This window comes from Trematomus bernacchii, unplaced genomic scaffold (assembly GCF_902827165.1).
Source record: "Trematomus bernacchii unplaced genomic scaffold, fTreBer1.1, whole genome shotgun sequence".
Lineage (NCBI taxonomy): Eukaryota > Metazoa > Chordata > Actinopteri > Perciformes > Nototheniidae > Trematomus > Trematomus bernacchii.
This window is the reverse complement of record NW_022987803.1, coordinates 12,281,982-12,298,466: the sequence shown is the minus strand read 5'-3', so window position 1 is coordinate 12,298,466 and position 16,485 is coordinate 12,281,982. Positions and strand designations below refer to the sequence as shown.

Sequence of the window (16,485 nt, the reverse complement as noted above, 5' to 3'; positions counted from 1 at the left end):
CACCTTAACAAAAGCACTAAGGGGCGGCGATGAGCCAAGACATTCTAAACCAATAACGTTTAACTGATTGACAAACCTCTAACATAAAATCAATAATCTATTTCCCAGTCAACCAAAGTGTTTTGTCAGCAAATCGTAGAGTAGGGACAGCCCTAATATATCTGTAGTGGGGAGTAGTAATCGAAAACATCTTCTTCAAATGATTACCTTAATCTGGTTATTTGCAGTCATCTCTTTAGAGTGTGCTTGCCAACATAATTCTACACATGCACACACATGCTACTGTATATTTCAGGTGACTTGTTTGATCTGCATGGAAGTCAATGTATTCCAAGGCTTAGACATACATTCAATTTCAGTTATAAAATATCATAAAGATCACAATCTACCAATCAGAGCTGGATCACGTTTTCATTACCATTGTTATTGTGCGGCTCGATGCTGTATGATGTGTCCATTCACTGTTAATGTATTGCTCAACATAGAGATGTGATTACGGCGCTGCACCCAGATATCGCACACAGACTGAATGAGCTTCTCCCAGGATTCTCGGCTCTCCCTCCTTTAATTCCCCCCCCCTCGATAGCTCACGCTCGTCTCTCACGTCTCGGAGAATGATATTCAGTTCTCTGAGATATCTCTGTTACACAGGCGCCATCGTCAGAGTGGACTTATTGTGGGAATAGATGCATCATGCCCCTCGCCACCCTCCAAACACATCCATCCGCCACCACAATCACACTTTAGTATGAAGCAACAGCTGACACCAAATAGATACAGCTAGCAGGGAGCTGGTTATTGTTGAGTGCAGCCATGAGATAGAGGTCACTGTTGCCAATGGGTTGAGAGATGGAGGGAAAGAAAATGTTCCAACAGTAAATTACATGCCGGATACACATATTCCATCAGTGGACTCCACATGAGATGGATGTTATATATCACCACGGTGGCTTATTAACCTTCTCACCCACATAAATGAAATGCATTAAAGCGCGCCGTTCTGCAAACGGAAATTACACGACATCTAGATCATGTTATATCTCTGCTGTCTCATTTGATGTAGTGTGTTTACACATTGTGTACTCATGTCGCATATTGCAAATGTAAGGTCCTCTTACAGAACATTAATCCAAAGCATTATGCATCCGTGTGGAAATATCTCACGCTAAACCCTCCTTGCCCCTTAACTCAATTTCCTATTCAGAGCCTTTTATTTAAAAACAGCAGCCTGTGATATCTTTAATAAATTGTATACGCACAAACAGCCTTTTTTTTGGGGGATCTGGTTGGAGAATATCTAAAAAGCCAGGAATTAATTTTCCAATTTTTATGTGGAGTTGGTCTCCCTTTTTTTTAAGGATTTACTTTAAAAAACCATCTCCAAAAAAAACTTGAAGGTAATGTCATTCACAGTACAGGCTACCAAGTAATAACTTCCCTAATCGCTTATGCCTTATGCACATATTTCCACCGGGAAGAAAAAAAAGCGTTATGAGAGAGAACGAGAGTGAGGCACCATAACAGCTGATGTACAACATCCTGTTCTCATCTTGACAACAGCCAGGTAGAAGTTCATACATGCTCTCAACCTTATTCTTCCTCTCTTTTGTCTCTGTTTCCCTCTAACCACGACCGCCTTATTACTCCCCTGCTCTCCCTCATTGTCCCTTGGCACGAAAATAAAAGCAAATATCTTGTCTTAGTCATAACAGGGCTGTTTCTACTCATGAAAGGCGTCGCTCCTAATGTCATTCAGGTCATCGCCTCCCGCTGGTAATCAAGCTGGGACGGTGATTACTGTAGGTGAAATGAATGGCGGGCTTCTGTCGCTGGTGGCTGACAGCCTGGGAGCCAGATAAGTGTTCTCCTCCCAGGTGACTTTGACACATCAGAGGGAGGGAGTGAGAGACATCAAAGCCAGGCAAAAAATAGAAAAAACTTGCATTAGATTAACACCCGAGAGACCTTCCTAAAAAGGTGTGTGATGATGGGTGGGTGGCTGAGGTTGTGAAGGTGGGAAAGGTTAACGTGTGTGAGCTTTTGTGAAGGTGTCTGTTTTCTTTTTTCCGGCAGTGGGAGTGGGGGACTTCAAAGGAAGGAGCAAAGGTTTGATGTGATAATGAAGCACCTTGTTTAATCCTCAAACTCTCTTTTATCCAAACCACTCACTTGTGCCTATTTGTCCGACAAATGTTTAGGTAGGCTTACAAAGCCCAAATCTCCAACCTGCTTTTCAAACGGGAGTATCAACGTCTTCAGTGAGGGGGGGGGGGGGTTCACTCGAGAGAACAAAGAGATTTGAGATCAACTGAATACCTTTTTTTCCCCCCCGCTTGTTTTCCAAGACCTCATCGCGCACGCATTGTGTGTCTGCCGTTCACGCTGCCCCCGTGTCTTAATATCAAAGAAACCCGGAGCTTTGAGCCTTGTCATGGTTGGTGGGAGTGAGCAGGAGTGATGCTAAGGTTAGCTCGCTGGAGCGTTTAGCTGTACATGGGCAGATTTACCGGCCTGTGAACCCATAAACCTGCAATTACAAACCTTAACAACTCTGGCGCAGGCGGCCTGTACACCGCAGTTTTCCTCTGGGCCCGGGGATTTAAGCTTCACAATCAGTCAAGCGTGACTTCAGAAGCTAATTGCACAAGAGTGACACACACACACATAACACACACTCACACACCATCCTTTCGGGGGGAAAGACTGATGGTGTAGGTGGAATTTTGTTTGAAATTCATCAAATTTTAATCCAGTGCGTACATTTCCATATTTCCATATTTATCTCTTTGCGCTCCTAGCATCCACTTCCTCTCTGCATATCATTTTGGCCCTATTAATAGCTCAAACCGCTCCTTTACCTAATACACAAACATACAGAAACACACTCTCTTGTCACTACAAGGAAAGAAAGACATCCTCCCTTCAGCCCTGCCGCTTTAAGACACGTGTATCCCAAGGTAGATAGGGCTGTCAATGAATCACTCCACTCCTGCCACAGTTGGTAAATGGACTGTTTGAAGCAGGAAATGGATGAGGGGGAAACAGGGAAGAGTCACAGATAAGATGTGGGATTCATACTCTCCTCCTCCCCTCTGTAATGAATCAGTGTATTTACTTAGCAATCGGCTGCTCTAAAATGGCCCAGCAATCTCTCCGTTGTCACCCTGTTTCTCCCCCCCCCCCCTCTAAAGGTAATTGCTCTTACCTGAGACACTGTAATGGATCCTGGATGAAGTATTGACCGCTGCTAGATTTTGATTAAGGGGCTGTAGGGCAGAACATGTCTTTAATGAAACTGAGGAATCAGCATTCTGTGGCTGGATGCTGCGCAGTGTGGCCCCGCAGGCACCTTGATTAGGACCTGATCCTCAGCAAATCCAGAGGTGTGCAGCCGCTACTGAATTAAAAGCGATGAATTCATCCATTAATAATACCCAAGGCGTGTGTACTTTTTCCTCTGGAGGCTTATAATCGTTAAAGGTTTGGTTATTCATTTACTGTAAGCGGTTTGCACATATTCACACAATCTCCATCACTCAATCATCCACCTTGTTGCTCGCTCACTGATGCACTAACTCACTCCTTAATACACTCAATCACTTTCCTCTTTCTATACAAAAGGTCAGCCTTTATCAGTTTGAATTTTAGCACGAGGGATGACTTCCCCTCATCCTCTCCCTTAAATTGCCTTTTGGCTCGTGTTAAAAACTGATTGCATCTCGGACTCAGATGAAAGGGGAACAGCAGGCCCCCCACGTTCTTTGAGCGTGTAAATTAACATCATCTTAAAGGGGGGAGCATTAGCATGCTAAAAGACACCACAGCTATGATGAACACCATTTGCCAAGGCTTAATGCGATAGCCGGGTAAGATGATTAACTTTGAATCCATTTAATCAAACACCAGCGCTTTCTCAAGTGTTGGGGTAACACGTCCCTCATATCTTCTGGGAAATGGGCAAAGTAACAGACGTGTAAAATCAAAGAAAGCCTAAGGCGCCGTTTACACGAGGAGAAAACTGCTTGTATCTGCATAGTTTCGCGTGCGTATAGCCCTATTATTTACACGAGGCCGATAGAAACTGACCCCACAAACAATAACGGGTCCCAAGGTGGATAGATTTGCAAACGAAACGCTCTGGGGGGTCAACCGAGTCCGTGTAATCACCTCGATACGAATATTTCCTGAAAAAATAACGATAGCCCCGCCTCTCCTGCTCACTGCTGAAGCAACTATCAAAAATAGCTGTGTTAATTAAACGCACAAGGGGTTCTTGAATGAAATAATATTATAAAAGGCAAGCCAGAATTGTTAACGCCCAATATACTCCTTAAACAAAATAAACAGAGTCAGATTTCATGCATTGATCCATTATATTGACAAAGGAGGATCTCACCCGGTGTTTGTAGAGAATATCTCTCTCTTTCTGAGCCGTCCTCTCCACGGAGACGTGCTTCTTGGGGGATGCAATATCCACAGATTCGGTTTCTTTCAGTTTCTTTCAGTTTCAGTTTCAGTTTCGGGGCTTAAACAGAAGGGTAGCCATGGCAACATTGCAGCGGGCTGCTCGGTTGCTCTTCTTCGCGGCTTTTGGTGTATTTTGGCGGAAGTTACAGCGCCACTTACAGTCCCAGCATATGTACTACAGCGTTTCCAGCGGCCTCGTTTGAACAGACACGTTAAATGAAACAAATGTATGTGAACGGAAGACTTTTTTGAATACGCATACTGTGCATAAATCAGAGCATCAACATTATACTTTAATGTGTCCAATATCATTTTACAGGCTGTATTTGATCGCATGATCAAGTATGAAACTCACAATGCGGTGCGACCTGGAACACAGCAGCTCACTCATTGACTGGGAAGTCAATGTGCCCTTGGGCTGTATCCTATTGACTTAAGTAGTTCAAGTAGTTGGCTTCTCACCCACATCGACCCCCGGCGCCCATGCTGATAACTCACCCTCCTAATGCAATGACAATTCTGACCCTTTCGGTCAGACCTTCAACCACAATCAAGCCGAGAGATTGTAGTCGTGTTTACTGATACAAAGATTCTACACTTGATTGGTTTATTATTCCTAAGAAAATGCCGTGAAAAGTGGTCCTTGTTACTGATTGCAGTCTTATACTTGTCCGAAAAACTCATGGAATCTATTCATGCTGTGTTTCTTCTCTCCTAGACCTTGATGAACCGACGGTGACGGTGCACCAGAGTATAGGAGAAGCTAAGGAACAGTTCTACTATGAGAGGACAGTGTTTCTGCGCTGCGTGGCCAACTCCAACCCGCCCGTCCGCTACAGCTGGCACCGCGGGAGAGAAGTCCTGACGCAGGGCTCGGACAAGGGAGTGGAGATCTACGAGCCCTTTTTCACTCAGGTAAGACACGGAAACATGGATGAAGGTATTAAGATAAGACGAAATAGTGCAGTGAATAAATATTCTATTCCTTTCATTCTGTACAAGTAAAGCCTTAAGGTCGGACATTCAACTTGATGATTTTGGCAATCGTTTAATTTTGCTGTTGTGAAGACATGCACCTTTAGCCCTCCTTATGCACACTACAAAGACAGGATACATAGGCTGATACAGAATAAAGGGTGTGAAACAACCATAATAAGCTTTAGTAGGAGTATAAAGATACATCAGGAGATCATGTGCTGAAGCTCTTTCAGACAGTGCTCTTTCATATTTAAAGGTCTCGTGACACAATGAGAGGGTTTTTCTATTACAATGTCTGCTTGTAGCTATGATTTTATGTATAAAAACTATTGCGAATGTTTCAGCCACGCTACCAAACATAATGTTCTGACAGCAAATTCATTATCAGGTAATAGTTTCCATAAAAAAGAAAAAGATATAATCATAATCCCTTGACGTAAATCTAACCATTATTATAATGATTGTCTTATTATTACCACTTGTAATGAGCATTGCATTGTAAAACAGTTGACTGATTCTCATGTTCTGCATATACTTTAAGGCCTTAGACATTACAATTATGTAAATGCTGACCTTTATCAACCTATTTAGACTATGAGTAATACGTGCAAGAACACAACACAAGCACACTGAGATGAGTAAGCCGAAGTAGCTAACTGGTGAGTCAACATGTTGTCATTAGTTTAACATATTGCAATGTTAAATACTGGAATAACAGTGTTGCTATATCATGTAGAAGAAAAGGAGATGGTACCATTCGGACAGTTTTTTGGTTGTTTCATAACCGTACCCCAAACCCTTACACAACCCCCTTAAATCTGCACTCGTTTACCCTATGAAAAGCTGTGTCAGTTTGACTAACCCAGTTTCACAGTTACATGCATATTAACTCCCTTCAGTCACAGAAAGATTAAGTTCTTTTCACAATCAGTTCTCTCAATTGTGGATTTTCTTTTCTGGAAATTGAGAAACTTTTCCTCTAAAAAAGGATCATGTGCTGTCAACAAAGAGCTGATTGAGACTGCTCCGGCACCAGTGAGCGAATTGTATTTTTTGAATTGGTTGAGTTAAATGTGATTTGTATGTTAAACCGGGTTTGCCAGAGAAAAAGACATGGGACTGAGAAAAAGAGGCTTAAGAAACAGAGAGAGAAAAAGGAAGTGAAATGGATGTTTGGCCAAATGGAGAAAGATAGCTGGGAACTAATGGAGTGGGTGAAGGAAGCTGAAGAAACGAGGCCTCATCAGGCACTCTTCCCTTCTCCGTACCTCTCTGCTCCATCATCCTGCCCTCTATTAAGGCTTTAATTGGTTCGGAAAATATGAGTGCAAACCAAATCCAGAGATGAGCTTTGTGACAGTCAAACTCCAAATAAATCCTGACTAAACTCCTTGTAATATGCTTGTATAAATGGCTAGTACAATTATTTTTTTACCAATATGTCTGAACTTGCCTGAAACACACTCAGATAATTGAGTTACAAATTCATAACTGACCAAAAATAAAGCCTACGGGAAGTAGACTCCATTAGAGAGCAGCCAGGCCTCCATTTTGGCCTGGCACATTATTGAGTTAAATTCACTTCTATACTATCCTCCCTCCATTATCCTTCATCCCGGCTCCATTCCCTTACACCTTCTTCAGTCCATCAAATGTACGTTTATATTCCCACTGAAACTGTAAGAATGCAGAGGTGGCATTTCAGAGACTGTAATGTGAAGAAATTATTAAATGAGAGCCACAGCTGTGACTTTATTGTAGAGACTCTCCTTTCTACTGTCTGTTACTTCTTCCTCCACCTCTCACTGCATGATTTCCCCACCAAAGTGCCACAGAATAGGACAATTATCGAAGGTATAATGGAGCCGTTGCTCATCCCTTGTCAGATTCCCACCTCTTTATAGCAGCTGATATGTTTTAATGTTTATGATGTTTTTTTTTTTTGCGATCTGATGTTCTGTTTGAGCATGTTTTTAGTTCTTGAGGAGGTAACCATTTAAAGTTAGCAACATATTGTTATCGCCCACATGGGGTATATGTCACATTTATCTTTGGTTTAACTTCCTTGCTCATTTTTTCGCCCCCATGTAGTCAAGTTAGTCGTTTTCCTGCTGCTAGCATGAAAAATGTCCTCATTTTCATCTTTATGTTCCCAGCATTTGATCCCTCAAACATGTAATTTAAAACATGAAAACTGAGATGTGTCCCTCACACTGACAATGCTCTGCTCCATAATTTCTTTGCCCTTTACCTACAGTCTCGTTCCCAAAGCTCTTGTGTTCAATCTTCCCATCGATATGGCCATCAATCCCCCTTGTCCAATTCGGTTTAATGTGTTTGTCCTTTCCATTCCTTTCTCTGCCCCTTGCATTATCCAAATAGATTTTCCTTCAAATCTCCCCCCCCCCCCCACCACCCACCTGCTGTGAGTAAAGCTTGCACTCAGAATAACGCGGACCCCATCTCCTGATCTCTGCTCCGAGGCAGAGGAGGTGACAGAGACATAAAGGAAAAGGAGCGTGGGGTCCATGGCTAATCTAATATAATGATGTGATCCATGAGCCTCGTTGGATATGAAAGACGTGAGTGATTGCCATGTTGCGCAGACTGCAGCATGGTGTGGCTGACTCATGTTATAATCCACTGCCTCCTCCTTCCAACCCGACACCCACACATTGGAGTCAGTCAGATCAAAGGTCCAAATCCTCATCATAGCCTCCTGGGCGGGGCTCGCTGTTGACAGGCCCGGCTGGAATCAAACACATTATAAGTGAGATAGCCCTTCCCTGCTGAGAACCATCCATATTACTGCAGCTGAATGGTGAAAATACCACATTGCCATTGACTGGAGCAAAATCCACTCGTTGGTATTAAATACTTTGACACATCCATTTTCTTTTAAAACTAGCTCCATCATTTCTATCCACTGATTTTACAGTGCTATTCTTGAACTCTGCAACTCTTTCTTTTTTATTTTTGGCTTCATTAAAACTGTATACATATTCATCTCTTTGACCTTTTCTTTGGAGCTGTTTGGCCTTTGTCATCTCCGTCCCACCACGTAGCTTTCTGCATTTATTTTACTTGATTATGATAGTGTTTTGCACACATTTGCATACCAGTTGTGGTTTGGTCTGAGCTGCAGGGGGAAACGAAGATTTTGAAGCTGAAGAACCTGCGCCCTCAGGACTACGCCAACTACAGCTGCGTGGCCTCTGTCAGAAATGTGTGTGCGATCCTTGACCGCAGTGTTATCTTCAAACTCACCAATAAGACAGGTACCTAAGATTATTTATAAGCATATTACACCCACAATTACTGTTGTAGCAGTGCTTATAATATTATTTCAAGTCATGTATATGCTAAATAAAACGGCAAATGCTATAAAGGTCCAACACTTATAAATAAGTGTTGGACAGACGAGGAAACAATGAACTGACATACAGTATATTGTTATAACAGCCAATGTTACCCATTTTCTGCCGTTCTTTACATTTTTCGATTTGCTTGTCTTTGACAGCCTCCCCCTCCATCAAGCTGCTGGTGGAGGACCCCATCGTGGTGAACCCGGGCCAGACGGTCTCCTTGGTGTGCATCACCACAGGTGGAGAGCCGCCCCCCATTCTCACCTGGATCTGCAGTAATGACAGCCTACCACAAAGGAGCGTGGTGAAGGGGGGCACGCTCACACTCCCAGCCATCACCTCAGACGAGGCGGGGGTCTACAGCTGCGTGGCCAGCAACAGTGTGGGAAACCCGGCCAAGAAGTCCACCACTATCGTGGTCAGAGGTGAGAAAACATGACTGCATGGCCAAATATATTGAGCACTAAACGATTTAAAAAAAGAGATATGGCGTAGTCACCTGAATAAATGAAGTAAACATTGAGTAAAATACCCCAAAATAACATATTTTGAAATATTAGATCAATTGAACATTTCTAATAATTTGTTTTTGAGTCAGTTTTTTGTGAGTGTTCTCACCAGTGCCTGCTCCTTTAGCAACCGTTAGCTTAATAGCTAGCACCTGCTGGCTACTATACCCAAAGAAGAAAACATGAGTCTTTCTTTGAGGACATTTATAAAATGCTGAGGAAACTCTTAATCAACCGCTCAGTCGCTGCTGCTCACATTGATTCTTCATTTTGAATGCTGAGTAATAATATAAGCTAACATAGCTAGTTAGCTGCTAATTTGGTAGCATTTTAAGCCTTATTATACTAAAAAACAGCAAATCTTAGTTACTATGTCTGTGTACTGTGTTTCTGTACAGCAGCAGACTTTAGTTAGTTAATTCATAATTACTTTGCCGTTAGTTCAAAATGTGTTTTACAGATGTATAGTTAATGCATTCACAGTATTGCTGAATATCCTTCAGATATGATTTGCTGTTTGACCTTACAAATACACCCGGCACATCAGAACTCACCATCTTTACCGCTCAGGCTTCTTAAACACAGCCAAGGACAATGCTGGAGGCTAAAGAGTGTGAAACCATTAATTAAAAAACACTGAGTCAAAGAGTGGTTAACACAAATTTAACAAGAGCAAAAGGGCGAGGGCCACTGCTGCCTGTCTGGTCATTATCAGGAGAATAGCTTTTTTTTCCCTAAGCTGCTTTTCACCTGAGTAGCACAGGAGGCAAAGAAGCATCTGAGCTAGCTGTAGCTCATTAAAGCAATTACCGTTATCAAAGCACCACTTTCTGCATGCTTGTCATACAAGGTGAAGGGTACTTTTCCTTATTTACAGACACATTCTTAGCACAGTGAAATGCTAAAGAACTACTTTGAAGGTTAATACTCAAGACCGGTGATTTTACTATGTGTAAGAAAATCTGTATTGATATAAGACCTACACAGATCAGACACAATGCATGAGGAAATCGACTTGCATACTCTTTAATTGACTGCTATTACTAAGCTCAGGATTAAGGGTGGTGTGTGACTAGGCTTTCATCTGTAACATAATAGAGGACCTTAAAGCCCTGATTGTAAAACTGCAACTTCCTGCAGGTGAATAAAAAGATGCATTCATTTGTAGAAAAAAAAACAGCATTCACAGGGATGATCCAAATGTGAATTTCAAAAAGTACATCACACACACACGAAAGCAATCACATTTAAATCCAAATTTAGCAGATTGGCTCAGAAAGTGTCTCCGACTTTTCTTCTCTCATCTAAGAGATTATGCCACAGCTCCATCATCAGGTCGCCTGTTTGGAAGCATTTATTTATACGTACAGCCATATACTCCCGGGATGAAAATCAAATCATCAACAAATCATTTCTGATGGTTCCCCTTGACAGATAAACCCCTTCTCTGCATTGTGAAAGTGCCCATATAGTTGAAGACTTAAGAATTGAGAGGTTCACATCAAACAAAGGTGTCAGGTGTCCCGCGGCGGCAAATAAGTCAGAGCACACTCACCAGCAGGCAATCGCTGCAATAAATATCCGGCTCTCTCATCTATGTGTCGTACAACTGGAGCTGACGACGGCTCTCATATGGGATCTTAATCAAATATCATCAAAACAAATCACCACCTTCCTTAAATATAAATCAGGGCTGAATACACCCTCATTGATGTGTCACGGTTAAGGCTGCAGAGCATTTCTTGTTAAAAGTTAAACAGGACAAAAAATGTATTATTCTGAAATGTCATGCAGGATACATACTGCAGTGATTGATTTTTAATGGAGTGCAGGATTCAAATTCCTATGTGTAAGGATATATAGGTTATGCTTCTGCATACTGGATTTATATCCCTTCGTGCAAAAGACAGACAATGATTAAGACCTGTTATGGAGACATTGATCAGCAGCCTTGTATATTCTCCTAAAGCCTAAAAGCCCATCACTCAATAATGTACCGTAGATGTCTAAACTGAAGGCAATCAGACATGGGAGAGGGCTGAACAGATTATCAACTGACAAGAAATGTGTCCAGACTAAATTAAGCCAATGAGTCATCATCACACATCTCAGTGTGAATGTGGAGTGAAAACAAGCTAAACCAATGACAGGCCGAAACTAAATCTGGAGATGCTTAAATGACACAACTAATCAATATGTGCATGGCTAATTAAGGATCAATAAAACCAGAAAATAAATTGGGAAGATTTTCATGAGATTGATGTACTGTCACTCCTGTCAGTGCAGATGTTGAATCAGTATAGTATTGCGTATGTCAGTTAAGAACGAGGGGTTAGGGGCTGCTGTATAAATGAAGACTAATCAACAGAAAATCTCACTGGGTGCACTATTCGGACCAATATACTCAAATGAGCTTGGACATTGATGGATATGGACTTTCAAAGTACATTCACAAAGGAAAACAGAGTGAAATGACAGTCCCGACAAAACAACACTGATGTCAAAATGAATTTGATCCTAGCTCTGTTATGTAACGCTCCACAATCCAAACACAGCTCTGTTATTATTCTAATTCTGGGACAGGCTGATGAATTATGAAAAACAGTCAACGAGGTTATCGCATATCTCTTCGTGCCATCGCTCCCCTGAGTCTGATGAGCTGTCACTTACGCAAATTCAATTGTGAGATCAACATGTCCCAGATGACGGGGGTAGGCGGTATATAACTCTATATTCGTAGATTATAGAAATATATCATGAGTTTGATTTGCTGCATATTAACAAGTATAGCAGCCATGACAATCGGGGGAAATAATGGAGACACAGTTCACGAGATTCTCATTCTGATAAAAACATAGTTAGTGTCAACATGAACATTTTTATAGCTCATTAACTGACTTTTGCTCAACTAAACCACATCCATGATGCTCCCTTTTTAAGAAGAATGTGTCCATTGGTTGCTTATCATTTTTGAAAGAAATCTTCTCAAACAGATCCCTTGTCACTGCTGTTACTGACAGTGCATGCAAACAAGCTTACAGCATATTTCTATAGAAAGGAGGCTGTGTTCACCTCTAACAGAAACATTTCTGTCACCCTGGATACGACTTTCTGTAGATGATTGAATTGAGAAAAAATTGTTGTTTTTCTTCCTTGACATTAACTTCTGCCCATGTTCTTGTAGTTCAGGCTAAATTCACAATAACACGGAATAAGAAAAACACTTTGAGCATGACTACTATTATTTAAAAAGTTGCAAGAGATAATGGAATTGTACATGATCTATGTGCTTTTGTAATGTAGTTTGCACGACTGATACAGATTTTATTTTTTGGCTGATATTTATATTTAAGAGTTTAATATGGATATATCTTTTTCTTTTACATCAAATCATTGAAAATAACTCTTAAAGGCTGTGAGAGAGAAATGCACTGTGTATTACGGTTAAAGAATTACCATGACAGTCCTCTTTAGTTGTAAGACTATGCAGACCTTTCTGTCGAAAATGTCCTGTTACTTCTCTGCTGACACATTTACGGCCATTACCAATACATTTTACATCAGCCAGGTAATAATACTAGTGGACTTTGGTGAGTCAACACTGGAGGGCTTTACAGTCCCCTTACAGTGCCCATTGACTGGTCTGGAATGGCCATTAAAATGGTTAACCCGACCAAAGTGGAAGCACAAATGGAGGTGGAGTGGACAGGGTGAGGATGTAGTGCCCAGAATGGATTTGAACCTTTCTTCCTCTTAGTATGCAAATCAATCATGCATGAAGACAATCGAAGTCTCTTGAAGTAAGACAGGAAACACTCAAATACTTACCATACCTAGCACAGTCGAATGTACTGAACCCCTGCCTAGGGCTGTTCCATTGTGAATAAATGACTAACCATGTAGGAATTAAGAGAACCGTGGTGCTTTGTTCTATTGTAAATCTCACTCTCATGTTGCTTATTTCGTAGTTGGCTAGACCTTATATCGATTGTGACTGTTGCTTTCCCCCTAATGAAAATTCTGTATTCTTCTGAAGTGTATTTGACAAAACAAACAGTGCAACTTTTCACTCTTTGATACTTTGAAGTGAGGAAAAAAGGAAAACTGAAAGAGGATAAGCCAGGCTCCAGGCTAGAGCACAGAGAGAATGCTGTCTGTGTTTGTATTCATACATTTTCACATATATTTGTATGCTTGTTGATTACATTTCTCAGAATATCTCAACCGTGGGCTACAATATCGATAAATCAAGAATGCAAAAACTCTCTGCTAATTGCTAAAGTGCGTGTGGCCATGGAGAGTTAAAGCTGAACTGCTTGGAATTACAAACACTTGGGAAGAAATGCTGGCCATCTGTCTGAGCATGTTTGCATTTCTGTTGATATTCATGTGCATAAACTGCATGTCTACGTGAAATACCAATTTGTTATGCCCCTTCATTGAGTTAATGGGGCGTGTTTTCCAGGGTCACCCTGTGGCCTCACTGTTGCCTCTCTCAGCTTTTAAAGCGTCCTCTCCAGTCCTTGAGAAGGCCCTCTCAGACTGCTGTTGCCAAAGGGGCCTGTGTGTGTGAAAACACACATCTCTCCCCAACAGATGGTAGTTTTTCTGGCCATACTGTCCCACCAGCCAGACTGCCTTCCAGGGCTTGGCCATCTCAACAGCCGGTCCAGCAGGCTACCGGCATCACATCGCCGCGCTGACAAGATCCTTTTTAAGGATTAAGGGGCCGCAACACGTCCTCAAAGCAGGTCAATACCCTGCCTTCCCCGGCTACTTCAGTCCATTCTGTCCTGCATACTCGCAGCAGTTTGTGATATATCTGCTGCGACGACTTATAGATATGCCGTGCTGGTTGTTTCTTCCTTCTAATGTTGAGTAGGCAGCTCTCAAATGGAGATTTGGTGAAATCAGACAGGACTGTCTGTAGATGTTTTTGTTGAAGTGGGCATCTGGCCTGGCATTTTGTTTGCATGTCTCCCCGCTCACACAGACTCTGCACATGTGTTTCCCGTCTTTTTCGCTAAGCAATGTGTTTCCCCTCTGTGTGATGTCGAGAAATGAGCGTTGCCGTAGCTATCAAAGATGCAGAAAATCAAACGCAGCTGTGTTGTCGTCAGATTTTCTCGACGATTCCTCCAGGGGCTCCCGACAAAATGCAGGTATGAAGCTCTCACACCCAAGACATCCATCACGGCGGCTGCTAACGTAGACACAACTTATTCAGCACAAATCAAACACACTGGCTTCCATCAACAATTTGTACCTCTGATTGGAAGCTTGCTGATATTTATAGAGAAGCATGAATGCAATCTTTTTTTCCAGTGTGAGCTCCCCACTGTTTATATTTAGATTGTTTGGTGGGGAGAAAACATTCATGACATTCTGTGTAAAATCCCGGCTGTCAAGCATGTGAATCAACATGTGAATGACCCTTGTCAAATATGCTTTGGAATAAATTATATTTGAAAGCTGAATATATTTCCATTCATGAATGCCAGATGTAATGGCTGGATAGGCAGAACTGGCACAGGCGGCCAGTCTCCTGGGCCGAGGCCCTACGGACTGCCTGTGTGTATTTGTGTACAAGTGTGCCTGTACATGTGCACGTGCCAGTTTTGTTTGTGCTTTCGGCGGCCGTGTGTGCATGTGAATCCTTTTTGACACAAATTAAAGCCTGAGGTCAGCCAGAAGGTTGAGAGCAGCGTTTAGGCCTCATTTTCTTCCCGCCAAAGGACGGACATGTGTGAGTGGCCGGGATATTGTAAAGGTGCTGATGCGTAGGGGGAATGTGTTGGTGCTAATGTGAAGATGCATGGAGCGATAATAGGAAAATGAAAGGTGTTTTGGACGGCTGTACCAATGTGTCTTTGAGCCAATGCCTTGTGTTTTAAACCGTGCTAATGCCCCGTGTCCTTAGTTGTGTTTAACCTTGAGCGAATGAGACGAGGCAGTTAGAGGGACATCCATCTGGCTCTGAGAGATGAGCTCGGATTCACATGCTGATATTCTCTGCGAGAGTGAATGGAGAGCTCAGTATGATGCCTGCTGTGAGACGGACAGACAGAAGGGACTGAAAATTGAGACGGTCTGATGGGTTGACCGGGGGGGATAGTGATTCCGAGTGAAAATGGAGTGAGATGCATTTTTATTCTTTGACAAAAGCAGTGTCCCTTGGAGAGGGTGGGACACACATGGAAACGTCTTCTTTTTTTTCTTGCTGCATCCGTGTGCTCGCATAAGAGACGCTTTTGTGTCTCTGTCATTTTGTGCCTACTTACACCATAAGTGCACGTCATAATCAGTATGTCAGGGCCGTGTTTGTACTTTTGCCCTGCTAAGAATCTCCCCCGAGGTGGTATTGTAATACGGCCGTGTGACAGGAGCTCTCTGTAGAAGAAGGCTTCAACCAGGGATTTGTCTCTTTGTGTGATTATCTGCGCTTTTCATGTTCAGGCCACCCATTATTCCCACAGGCTATTAAAGCTACGGAGAATCATAAACGCTCACTGCCGGTGAAAGCACTTCAGTGTGCGGTAAAGAGGAAGGAACACTTTCATTTGTTCGGTAATGATCCAAAAGAATGCCTTGGGTATCCATGGTAGCATGGTATGCTGAACCATATGCAATCTTTCAGCCAAAATAGGATGCAGGAGAAAATGTAATGCAAATGTGAGTACATGCAGAGCCCCCCCCCCCCCCCCGCTCTCTTCTCTTGAATTGACCATGGTATACCTACTTTAAGTGTCCCTATGGTAGATGCTTTACTACTTGGCATGCTGCCACAGTCAAGGTTCAATGACAGAAAAGCTCTGATGATGATAAAAGGAGCCCAGCTTCTAAAATGCATCAATAATTCATATAGAATTTGTTTGTGCGTAGGTTGACTTGTGTTTTGTACTCCATTGCCTCAGATACTGACTTGTTTTTTATTTTAAAAGGCTTTGAAGTTCTATACTGGTGCCTGAGATGTGTAATTACATTTGGATAAATCTACAGATTGTGTCCTGCTTTAGTTTGCACCTAATAAAGTAGCGTCCACTAAACCAGCCTTACCAAGTCGAAAATGAATCCTGCTGCGAGTTTTAAATGTTTAACACACAGGACAACGAACACTGAAATATAAAAAGGTTTCGCTTTGTTGACCCTGACAGAGGTGCCTTATG

General features: G+C 42.2%; 1 protein-coding gene across 1 annotated transcript in view; it reads left to right on the top strand.

The window, feature by feature from the left end:
- The window catches only part of mdga2a (MAM domain containing glycosylphosphatidylinositol anchor 2a), a 176,072-nt gene that overhangs the window by 81,308 nt on the left and 78,279 nt on the right, over nucleotides 1-16,485 (top strand). The window contains exons 4-6 of the mRNA XM_034150816.1: nucleotides 5,186-5,382; nucleotides 8,591-8,723; nucleotides 8,966-9,235. Of these exons, the coding sequence (XP_034006707.1) occupies nucleotides 5,186-5,382; nucleotides 8,591-8,723; nucleotides 8,966-9,235 (600 nt within the window). The remainder of the gene's footprint in view (nucleotides 1-5,185; nucleotides 5,383-8,590; nucleotides 8,724-8,965; nucleotides 9,236-16,485) is intronic.